Source organism: Nilaparvata lugens, unplaced genomic scaffold, assembly GCF_014356525.2.
Source record: "Nilaparvata lugens isolate BPH unplaced genomic scaffold, ASM1435652v1 scaffold3397, whole genome shotgun sequence".
Classification (NCBI taxonomy): Eukaryota; Metazoa; Arthropoda; class Insecta; order Hemiptera; family Delphacidae; genus Nilaparvata; species Nilaparvata lugens.
Genome location: NW_024090414.1, coordinates 1 through 12,362, shown reverse-complemented (window position 1 = coordinate 12,362; position 12,362 = coordinate 1). Strand labels below are relative to the sequence as shown.

General features: G+C 33.8%; 1 protein-coding gene across 1 annotated transcript; it reads right to left on the bottom strand.

The window, feature by feature from the left end:
• Nucleotides 1-841: 841 nt before the first annotated feature.
• LOC111046483 (radial spoke head 1 homolog) lies at nucleotides 842-8,763 on the bottom strand. The gene is given in 8 exon segments (XM_039444189.1): nucleotides 842-918; nucleotides 3,068-3,356; nucleotides 3,497-3,700; nucleotides 5,619-5,703; nucleotides 5,706-5,844; nucleotides 6,465-6,590; nucleotides 6,593-6,683; nucleotides 8,588-8,763. Coding segments are annotated over 8 exon segments (1,071 nt in total). The 5' UTR covers nucleotides 8,651-8,763; the 3' UTR covers nucleotides 842-844.
• Between the last annotated feature and the right edge of the window lie 3,599 nt (nucleotides 8,764-12,362).

Below are 12,362 nucleotides of genomic sequence, written 5' to 3'. Positions count from 1 at the left end.
ATCAAGTTTTCTATTCCATAAAATGTAATTTCAATTCTACTTATAAGAAAAATTAAATTTTTTTTATTTTATGGTATTCAACCTGTGAATATGAGATCATTATAAAATAGTTTCTAATAAACAGGATAACATTCAATCACTTTTCTGATGAATGTCTTTCCCATTTTTCGTAAAGTCTTGGTGAAGATCAAAAATACTGTAGTCTTGCAAACTAATAAATTAGGATACCTAACTCTATAATTACCTCAGTACCGTACCTCACGCAAACTTCCAAACAAAAGACGTTTAATGTATTATTTTGTAGCATTAGAAAACTTTATTTAAGAAAAGAAAGAAAATTTTACATTATAAAATTTAAGTCTTTTGAATTTTAGGGGCATACAGTATTAGTACATGAATAGAAATATATTTTTAAACTGCAATCACACAAAAGTTGCCAATTTTGAGAGAGTCTCTAGTCGAAACTGAGTGAGATACAATATTACACTTTTGTTGAAAACATAAGAATTATCACATATATTGTGTGCTTTTAGAGAAATCGTTAAGAATATATTCGTATAAATTCGGACGTGAGTTATTAGCTTAACTTCAGCTACTTATGCGTTCACTTTTATAGAGTTATCCAAGTACAGTTTTTCAGCTATAACTATAGACAAATATTTTTACGGAGAAATCTTTTCAACGATAAATGAAAGCACACAAAGTTGAAATATTTGAAAATATTTATGAACATATAATATATATCAATTTATTGCAAAAACATATTGAACAAAACAGAGAAAAACAACAGTTATAATCATTTTAGAGTTTTATAACTTTTATAGGAATAATATTATTTTCATTATTATGTATTAATACTCGCTCTTTTTGATTCTCTTGACTTTCTTGATTCATATTGATTTACATCTTCTTCAGTATCTGTAAATAAATTTAATAAAAAAATTATTATAGTGGTTATATCAGTATCGAAGCCAAAGCATTAATATCCAAGGTATCAAAAATCTATGGATTAAGTAGCTTTGTTAGCTATTAAATACTTAAATTCGAAAATATTTTCAGATATCTATTTGCAAAGAGGACATAAGGATACATTTATTATTTAGCTCTGTATACTTAAGAATAAAATCATTTAATAGGCATGACTAATACCATAGAGAAACGATAGCATAGTAGATATCCCATGGTATAGGGCGTTTATGTCGCAAAAGTTTTACTGTTATCCCAAGCCGATAGTTCACATAGTTATTTCCTATGCAGCTGTGTGACGCTGGTAGTCTCTCAAATTGTGCCGTTCATACACTATCACCCCAACAAAACAGTAGAAATTGACAATAATCGACAGTAATCGGCTTGAGATAATAGTAAAAGTTGCGACATAAATTCCCCATACCATGGGATATCTACTTACGCTATTGTTCCTCTATGCTAATACACATATATTGTTAATATATCATGAAATTAAATCATAATATTAAGATAGGATACAAACCAATAGTTATCGCAACTATAATTTGTTGTATTGTTATGGAGTGAATTAACTATTTACTTGCTAACAATTTTTTATATCTATATAACTTTGATATTATATCTACATTTCAATTCTTTAGTTTTTAGATTCATTGCAATTTTACAATATTAAATGACACTCATAAAGTGTTTAAGATGAGTGTTATGTCGGAAAGCGCTTCACTGCATGAGTAGTGAACGCTATAATTTCACCCTTTTTCTTATGACTGAACCCTCTATATGTCGTCAAAAACGTGTGAAACCTTTATATATATTCAGGCTAGGATTTGCCAATTCTCTGCCTTGCCACTTCCTTCTATAGAATATAGTTGACCAGTGTATCTGATAGAATATTAACTGTTCATTTGTTAAAAATAATTCGTTATATTTTATTTGTCAAGAGAATATTTCTCAAATAATAAATTTTCGTAATTAAGATCAATTAATATATTTTCATAAATTGTGAATAATCGATCTGGCAACGTTGTGGATTTAGGAAAGGACAGCGCTATCAGCTTTGTCGAATGATAGACAAGGATAATAGCACTAATGTTAATCAAATACTGCCATTATAAAAGGGACCCCACTAATATAGTTTGAAAACCAGCTTTTTTACTATAGTGAGGTCCACGTTATAATGGCAGTGAAGAAAGATAGGAGAACAACGTTGCCGATCCTCACTGTCTTGTCAAAGACTTCTTGACGGTAGCTGATACAGGTTTATTAATGTAATATTAATTTATTGTTCATTCTCGTTTAAAATAATCAATTATATTCTATCAAGCAAGATATTATATTTTTAAATAATTTCATACTGAATTTTCATAATTAAGATAACATATTTTATTAATCAATTATTGACCGAGCGAAGTGAGGTCTAAGATTCAAGTCGACGGTTTGGCATTTCTCTTAATGTTTAAATGTTTATATGTTGCGCATTTACGGCGAAACGCGGTAATAGATTCTCATGAAATTTGACAGGTATGTTCCTTTTTAAATTGCGCTTCGACGCATATACAAGGTTTTTGGAAATTTTGCATTTCAAGGATAATATAAAAAGAAAAAGGAGCCTCCTTCATACGCCAATATTAGAGTAAAAATCAGACTATAAAATAATTCATCATAAATCAGCTGACAAGTGATTACACAGATGTGTGGAGAAGCCAGTCTATTGCTGTATTTCCATAAGGTCTATAGTTTCAATTAGGTACTTGTGGATGAGAATACTGCGTGAGGTCTACTGTTCACAGAACTACTAGTATTTTATTAAGCAAGAAATTATATTTTTCAATAATTTCATAATGAATTTTCATAATAATTAAGATGAAATATTTTGTTAATTAATTATCAATTCTACATTGTTAAAAGCCGATCTGGCAACAGAGCAAAGCCAGAGAGAGAGAGAGAGAGAGAGAGAGAGAGAGAGAGAGAGCGAGAGAGAGAGATAGCGTTACCCGCTTTGTTGAATGATAGACAAGGATAGCATTACCATTGCTAATCAAACACTGCCATTATAACGTGGACCTCACTAGATTACGAATTTACTAGTGTAAAAACTCACCTTGTAATTCGTCATTGCCGCAAATAATATTGCGCATCTTATCCAACTCAGACAGCTGTTTCGAGCCTTGGCGTCCCTTCGTCTCATCATAGACATCAGTGCTCTCCCTGTTGAACTCGATCTGCGCTCTCAGCTTCTCATCCAAGAAATAGTTTAGATACTCAGGAATGTCATATCCCCCATAGTCAAAGTCGTCGTCATCATCACCCGGCAACAAATCCACATTGGACACTTCATCGCTGTCATCGTCAAACCCGGCTTCACCTGCTGGGATGTCATCTGACGGTGTCTTGGAGGAACCAAAGTCTCGGCAGGTATCTTATCGGCGCTGAACGCTATGTACTTCCTCCGGTATCCAGAAGAGAGTTTTCTGTTTGTCCGCTGTATCTTCTTCTTCTTCAGCTCCCTCTTCTCCTTCTACATCATCACCTTTCTCTCCATCTCGCTTTCGATCTTTTGTAGCTTCTTCCTTGACTTTTTCTCTCGCTTCTTCCTTTCCTTCTTCCTCATCATTTTCTGCCGGCCATCCGTCTTCGTCGGAGACAAAGTTCTTGTGTTTTTTTCGTCGATGTAGAGGTGGTGACCTAGCTGGATGGCTTTCGTGTCAAACGTGAAGCAGCCTTCACCTATGGGCTGGGAAATGGATTGAAGAAGAATGAGAGATTATTAATAGATATTGTAGAAGATTGAGAAGCTATTATTGTAGAAAATGACGTTGTTTGTAACATTTAAATGTTTCTTGGCAATAAAAGATTGATTGATCATTGTCATAGCCACCTCTAATTCAAGGCCCCGGCCTACGATATTGCAACGTCGCAGCGTAGGCCTAGAATCTAATACATGATTGGTGAAAAAGATCAGCTGGTATTTTTAAAAATCTTTTTCACCAATCATGTATTGGATTCTAGGCCTACACTGCGACGTTGCAATATCGTAGACCGGGGCCTCGTATTGGAAGTGGCTATGTCATTGTTCATTGAATATTACTTTAATGCCGCATCCTCATGTTGGCCCTACGAAGGCAAATGACGACCAGCGCCAGTGTGTGCTGGATGGGTGCGGTTTGCCAACGTTGGCCTTGATTGGGCGCTGGTCACATTGCAGGCTGGGCCAGTTTACTTGGCCAAAATGTGGAATAGGATGGTCATTATTTGCTTAGATTAGGTACTAAAAATTTGTTTCTGATAACCTGGTTAATATAGGTACTTTGTACGTAGAAATTACAGTTTACTTGGTGCCGTGAAAATTTTACACAGTGAAAACTTGAACTGTATTAAATCAGTTAGTGATTTATTAATCTCAATATGAATAACATAACAGAAAACGAAACTTAACATTGTTTTAAAGCTGTTTTTTTTTAACTGGCACTTTGCAAACGGTCCTTCATATGTAAAACTTGTTTTGTCGTGTGTGGCTTCTTCAGAGCCTGAACATTTTCACAGTAAAAACTACTGTAATTTCTACATACAAAGTCTATCAACCAACATATTCTACAGTAGGAGCTTGAACTGAATCCACAAACATCTTAATCTGTTAATTTTTGTGTCTTGTATTGCATTGTTACAGTGGTATTGTATATTGTTTTCTATATGTGCTTTATGTGAATAAACTGATTGTCTGATTACAGAAGGTGTTTCTGCTGCTCCGAACTCAAGATAAATTTGAAATGAAAACTATGATATTAGTAGAATTTGGAATAAATTTTAGTGATAAAAATTCGACTTTTGCTAGATTGCAAGAACTATTTTGGAGCTCACATCGAATTTCCTTCTAGCTCTTCTCCCAGTTGTCAATATTTGCAGTAGCAGGAGTCTTCAGGATCAGGGTAGTTGATGGCAATAATTAATTTGGATTTTGAATTGACATTTATTATTATTTACTCATTATACGGACATTATAAATAAATCATTATACTATAATTATAATAATAGTACTTTATTTTCAAGAGAAAGAGCTCCAAAAGAGACAACAAAGTACGGTAGTGTTGAATGTTATAGGAGATCTATATTACAGAATTCGGTATCACCATATCATATTATAAGATAAATAAATAAATAGATGTTTATTTCCCAAAAAACTAAAACTCCAACATCAATTACACAAAATATTAGATAAATACAATAACATACAATAGTTAGTTACAAAAAATTCTTATAATGTGTCCTCTACTTGTTTAGTTCCTTCTGTGTAGAAATTGACCTACTCCATTAAGGTGTACTGTGTTCTAGAGACATATAGAGATAAATATAGAGATATATTTAGACAAGCAAAGTTGTCGGACCTGGCTGCCTAAAAGCAGCCGTGAAGTCATGTCAGAGACCCAGAAATCGATCCAGGTGTGACCTGAAAACTCTGACATCAGACCCGAGCCAGCCAGGTCACTCGGAGCATATTAGGCGATTTTTTCAGACGCAAACCCAATAGGACGAGAGCTTCATGCCCTGCCGACTCTGAAAACGTCGAGTATGGACTCGTCCTTAGTTTATAAGAAGATTTGCAAAACAAACGACAGCCACTGTAACCGCGTTTTACAGTAAATTCTTATTCTCACCCGATTATCCTTCCAAGTGCCATGATGACGGAACTTAGCATAGTGGACTTGCGCAGTTCCCTGCCGCTTGCCCTCCACCAATACCCGCTGTATTTGACGCCATCTTTCTTGTGAAGATAGGAGCCGTGACCGTGTCGTTTACCCTTGTACCAGGAACCTTCATAGTAGTCACCATTGGGGTACTTGTACAAACCATAGCCGTGCTTGTCGTCCTTCTTCCATTCACCTGAGAAATTCATTGAATTACATTTTATGAATTTTGAATGAAAAGTAAGTTAGGTAGGCCTATATCATAGACACTTTTTATGCTTAAATTACGACAATCAGAGTTTTAAACAAAGTTTTAGTTTTTAAAGAAATACCTAAATTATAAAGTTCAATCAGTCGCCATTTTGGATAAAACTATCATAGAACATTTTTATTGATGTCATCTTTCTCGTTTTGAAAAGGCCTTTAAAATGATGTTTCACACAATGGGTGTTTACATTCAAAATATTTGATTTACAACCCCTCATTTCCTCAAAAACTAGAAACTAATCAGCCGCCATTTTGGATACAAGTATCATAGAACATTTTTATTGATGCTATCTTTGTTGTTTTAAAAAGGCTTTAAAATGATGTACCACATAATGGGTGTTCACATTTAAAATAGTTACAACCCCTACACGTCACCCCTCTATGAGGGATTGAAATCAGTTGTACGTCGAAAGGTAGAGTATTTGACCAATAACTTATCCTGAGAGTTATACATTATATCTACAGCAGTCTCCAACTTATTGAGGTGTTCCCATATACATATGACTCACTCTGTATATTATTATATTTCTTCATAATTTTGAAACTCACCTTCATAAGTTGACCCATCGGGGTAAATAAATTTGCCAATGCCATGCTTCATGCCCTGGCGATAAGTGCCGTGATAGCGGGCTCCGTTTCGAAAAATATAGATTCCTCTGCCATGCCGCTTTCCAATTTGTACTGGCCGTCGTACATGTCTCCATTGGGCAGCAGAGCGCACCCCAGACCGTGTCTCTGATTGTCTTGATTTCGCATCCCTTCATACTTCTGTTGAGAATATTTGGTCAACAGATGTTTCTAATTCTTTCTTATAGGCATGTCCGTTTTATTTTAATAATTGGAGGCTTGAAAATGGCATTAAATGCTTAAAAATATAGTAATAGAACCACGATACAATGACGTTATTTGATTTTAGCATTGCTATCCTTGTCTATCATTCGACAAAGCAGATAGCGCTATCCTTTTCTAGTTTTGCAACGTTGCCAGATCGTTTTTCAACAATGTAGGAATATAATTGACAAAATATCAATTTTTCACCAATGTAGAAAATATGATTAATCAACAAAATATATTTTATTTCAATTATGAAAATTCATTATTTAATCATAGAAAAATAAATTTTCTTGACGAATAGTATTATTATTATTAGCGTATGGCTTTGAATGGTGGGGGGGGAGACCCAAGGGTAGTTCCACCTCGCCCTATATAGTCCAAAGTTCCCTAATGGGAAACCGGACACTAAGGTTATAGGTGGTGAGCACAATACTTTAAATTTACACTTTTCACTTCGGAATTAAGTTTATTTTGATGTTAAAAAGTCCAAACATAAACAAAACCAATAAGCCAAATTTAGAAAATTTGAATTTAGACAATAAATTTAGAGCCGAAAATTTATAGCACGTTACAATTTTGCCATGGCAAAAATTATAACGAAATTATAAATATGAATTATAATTTATTTAACGTATAAAATATATTTCATCATATCAAAACGAGAATGAACAATTAATATTAACGGTACATCAGATTTACCGGTTACAACCATCTTCTATAGGAGGCAGTAGTAAGGCAGAGAATCGGTAACGCTGATCTCCTATCTTCCTCTACTGTTATTATAACAAGGACTTCACTTAGTCGTGTTTACATAAAAATATAACATAAGGGTACCTACTATAGTGAGGTCTACGTTATAGCAATAGAGAGAGATAGGAGAACAGTGTTGCCGATTCCCTACCTTGCCACTGTCTTCTAGGTAACTGATACCGGTGTTTCTGATGTAATATTAGATGTTTATTCTTGTTAAAAATAATAAATCGTATTTTATTCGCCAAGAAAATTATTTAATAATACATTTTTATTCATATTTTGTTAATTATATTTCTAGACTGTTAAAAACGACCTGGCAATGTTGCAGACGTAGAAAAGGATAGCGCTATTTGCTTTGTCGAATGATTAACAAGGATACAGTAGCAACACTAATGTTAAACACTGCAATTATAACGTGGACCTCACTATAGGTACCACAATATCATAAGTGGTTTCATGTTTGGCAAGACTGATTGGTAATTATCATTGTATTTAAACAGTTCTATGACTAGTTCATTATTCAGACTGATAATAAATTTTTTATTTTGAAAGGAACTCCAGCATTCATCATCACAATACAAGACAGAGAGGCAATATCCACATCGACAGGCAAAGAACAACACTAGCCTTGTCTAGTGTTAGAAACGTGGCAAGCAGAGTGTACAACAAGCTTCCCTTGGAAATACAGAGATCCTGTGAGCTTCAGGAGAACCTTGAAGACTCATTTACTTAGAAAGAATTATTATTCCATGGAGTTCTGGGAGAACGTCTGACAACCAGATAGAACAGACTAAAATGACGACCACGGCTTCCAGTTGTATCACTACAAGTATACAAGTAAATAAGTATTTTTATTAATGACCTGAGTGTAGGGTAGAAAAGATGTAAGTGAGCTACAAAAGTATAAGGTATAGCTTGTAAGTCATAATTATTACAGAGTGATCTTAAATGATACCAATTACAAAACACAAACAAAAATATTAGCTTCAAAAAGTTTATAGTAGGCTATGAGAAAAACTTGAATCCTGTGCTGTTTCGAAAACTATATATATTGATAAACAAAGGAAAAAAGTTTATTTGCTTACCCCAATGACATCTTGATCTACATCTTCTCCCTCGTTTAGTTGTTCCTCTGGTTGTAAACTCATTTTTTATATTTTTCTTGTCAATGTTTTATTCCAGTTCTTTTCAAGTGTTCTAGCTTCTAAATACGTAAATAATCATAAAGTAATTAGATGAGTCATACGCTACACTCAACAGGTTGTAAATAACTTCAACCGATGATATAGATGTGATTATTTTGAAATCACATCACATGTGTTTGATATTCATATGCCCGGTTGCGCAAAAGTTTGTTAACTGTTAATCCATGAGAACCAATCAGAAAAGCCGTCCTCCCAGAAAAAAGCTTACCTCTGATTGATTCTTGTGGAATTAAAAATAATTAAAATTTGAGGCTCTTGTGCAGCCAGGCCTTAGTAATTAAATGAATTAATGCGCACTGTCTCATTCAGTTTTACGGCTTCAAAGACGATCACACACACAGAGTGACAGAGAAAAATTAACCATTAAGGCCCGCCGCAAAGTAGACCCACGCTAATCCACAAAAAGCAACCCACGCCGTGGGATGTTTTGTAAACCATTGCTATAGAATTATTCATAATCAATCAGCTGACAAGTGATTATTCATTGCCTTATCATTACACAGATGTCTGGAGAAGCCTAGCAATGGTTTACAAAACATCCCACGGCGGGGGTTGCTTTTCGTGGATTAACGTGGGTCTACTTTGCGGCGGGCTAGTTTCCGAGCTCGGGATTTATCTAAGTTCTAGAATTTAAACAGCTAGAGTCAGAAAATTGGCTTTCCGAAACTGGGCGTAGTCGCACTCCACGTTTAAATTTTGAAAAACTAGAAAATTGAACATAAAATAAAATAGTGTAAAGTTTCAGCTGTTTTTAATTATTTAGGAATGTTTCATTTCGTCAAGGAAAAACGTTTCCATGAGAAAATAAAGATTATCATAGAATCTGCGACTATGCCCCGTTTTGGAAAGACGATTTTCTGACTCCAGCTGTTTAAAGCCTGGAATTTAGCTAAATCCCGAGCTCGGAAACCGGCCCTATATGCAGACGTGCGCAGACATAAATGTAGAGAGACGGACGTCTGTGTGTTTTGCAACATTCGAACACCTAGGGAGTGAATGTCCTCCGTCTTTTGCTGTGTGCGTTTGCCTCAAGTCTGGTCCACATGTTCAAACTTATCGTCAGTCTTGCATGATCATTCGATAAATGACTTGAACAGAAACCAGTTACATTTTAACCAAGATTGAATGTCACGAGAACCAATCAGAGAAGCCTTCTTCTAAAATAACCTTCTCTGATTGGTTTTCGTGTCATTTAATCTTGATTAAAATTCAAATGGCTTTTGTGCAACCGGGACCATTATGTTTTAATCATTGCACAGCTGCTGTTTAGTGGCATCGATCTTCACCGCGACTGACTCGTTCTGTTCGCACCTCTAGAAACCACAAGATAGATGGATAGATATTTAATTTATTCAACACAATGCATATACTATTACACTAGCACACAGTTGAACGTCGACAAATTAATACAAATATAAATATAGCTCAGGAAAAGGTTTGGGGTTCTTGTGTACTATACAGAAGCCAATAAAATGTATTGGTAGTTACTGCATTTTGAAATCATAAACTGGTTCTGTAATTTCATGTTTCATGGCAAATTGATTTTGTGCAAATATAGTGGTATTGACAACATAAACGTGTTATTTATTCAAGTATTTTTAATTGTAAAGACTTAAGCTGGGTTTAAACCAATGTTATTAACAAAATGTTAATAACTTAATCCTTATAGATTCTATTAAATTGAATATAACTTATCATACACATGATGAACATATATATGTGTTTGTCAAGTTCCGTTCAATCTAATAGAATCTATAAGGATTAAGTTATTAACATTTTGTTCATAACATTGGTGTAAACGCAGCTTTATCATTCATAAGTCTTTAACAGCTCAAGTTTTTACAATTGAAAATACTTGAATAAATAACACATTTATGTAGTCAATACCACTAATATTTGTTCAAAATCAATTTTCCATGAAACCTGAAATTACATAAACAGGTTTCATGGCAAACTGATTTTGAACAAAAATATAGTGGTATTGATATCAACTTGTTATTCAGCCTATTCCAATATTATGGAGAAATACCTCTTACCATACAATCGAATTATTAATTAAAAATACATTGAAGAAAATAAACAGGACTATAGTGAGGTGAGGTCCACGTTATAACGGCAGTGTTTGATTAGCAATGGTATTGATATCCTTGTCTATCATTAAACAAAGCGGATAGCCCTATCTCTTTCTTGCTTTTGATTAGCAATGGTATTGATATCCTTGTCTATCATTCAACAAAGCGGATAGCCCTATCTCTTTCTTGCTTTGCTCTGTTGCTAGATCGTCTTTTAACAATGTAGAAATATAATTAATAAAAAAATGTAATCTTGATTATGAAAATTCATTATGAAATCATGAAAAATATAATTTTTTGCGTAATAAAATATAATTGATTATTTTGAACGAGGATGAACAGTTAGGTAATATTACATCAATATACCTGTATCAGCTACCGTATTTACAAGACATTGGCAAGACAGAGGATCGGCAACGTTTTCCTCCTTTCTTTCTCCACTGCCATTATAACGTGGACCTCACTACAGTAAAGCATCTTTAAAACATGGCATTATTAAAAGTTGATTTAAAAATTATTGGGCCTCAAGTTACTTCGACTAAATTTAGAATTGTAAGATGGAATAAAACCTGTTTTCTCCTTCATTGATTAGAAGTAAAAATTTTATCATTAAAAAATAAATGACTGTGAAAAATATTAAATATGTATTTAATGACTGGAACATGCTTTCGAATTACTTGAGATTCAAAAGCAAGCTCCAGTCAGTGAGTGTGTATTTTATTTTTTCACAATTATTACTTTAATCTACAAGTTGTCATTCTTGTAGGAAAGCTCAATGAAAAATAGCAGTTCGTGATAAACCAAGAAATTAAAGTCTTCAAAATGAGTTGGCAAAAAGTACACTTCCATATAGCACACAAGTAGGCTTACCACTAATTCAATGAAAAACGAAACCAATATAACACACAAAACTGATATAATATCGAGCATATTTACAAATCATGTCGATAGTTACAATTTGATTACAAAGTTCCCAATTTTCGAATTAAATTAAACAGTCCCATTGTGACATTGAGAAATGAAGCTTAGTAACAGAATCCCCAATTTTTGTTGGAAAACGTTCTAATGATTTCAAAGTCTAATCCCTCGGCATTGATTCATTATGAAGATTGTTATCAGTCATTAATTTTTTATGGAAACCGGTCTGATTATGATATCATACAACCCACCTCGGTACTTGAATACCGATATTATAAAGTATAGCTGCAGAATTCCAAATTTTTATCAGAAAACGGACTAATGATATTAAACAGTCCCATCCCGGTATTGACATATTATAAAAAATATAGTTGCAGAATCCTTAATTTTTGTTGCGAAGCGGTTCAATGATTTTTAAGAGTTCGATCACTCGGTATTGACACAAGATTGTTTAGCAGAGTCATTAATGTGTGTTGGAAAACGGTCTAATATCAAATAGTCCCACCTCGGTATTGAAACATTATGAAGTAAAGTATTAGAGACCTAATTTTTTTTAGAAAACGGTCTATTAATATCAGTTCCACTTCGGTTTTGAAATATTAAGAAATATAGTAGCAGAACTGTTTCATTTGCGAGCTAGAAGTCCTTCCGTCTAGACTTTTTCC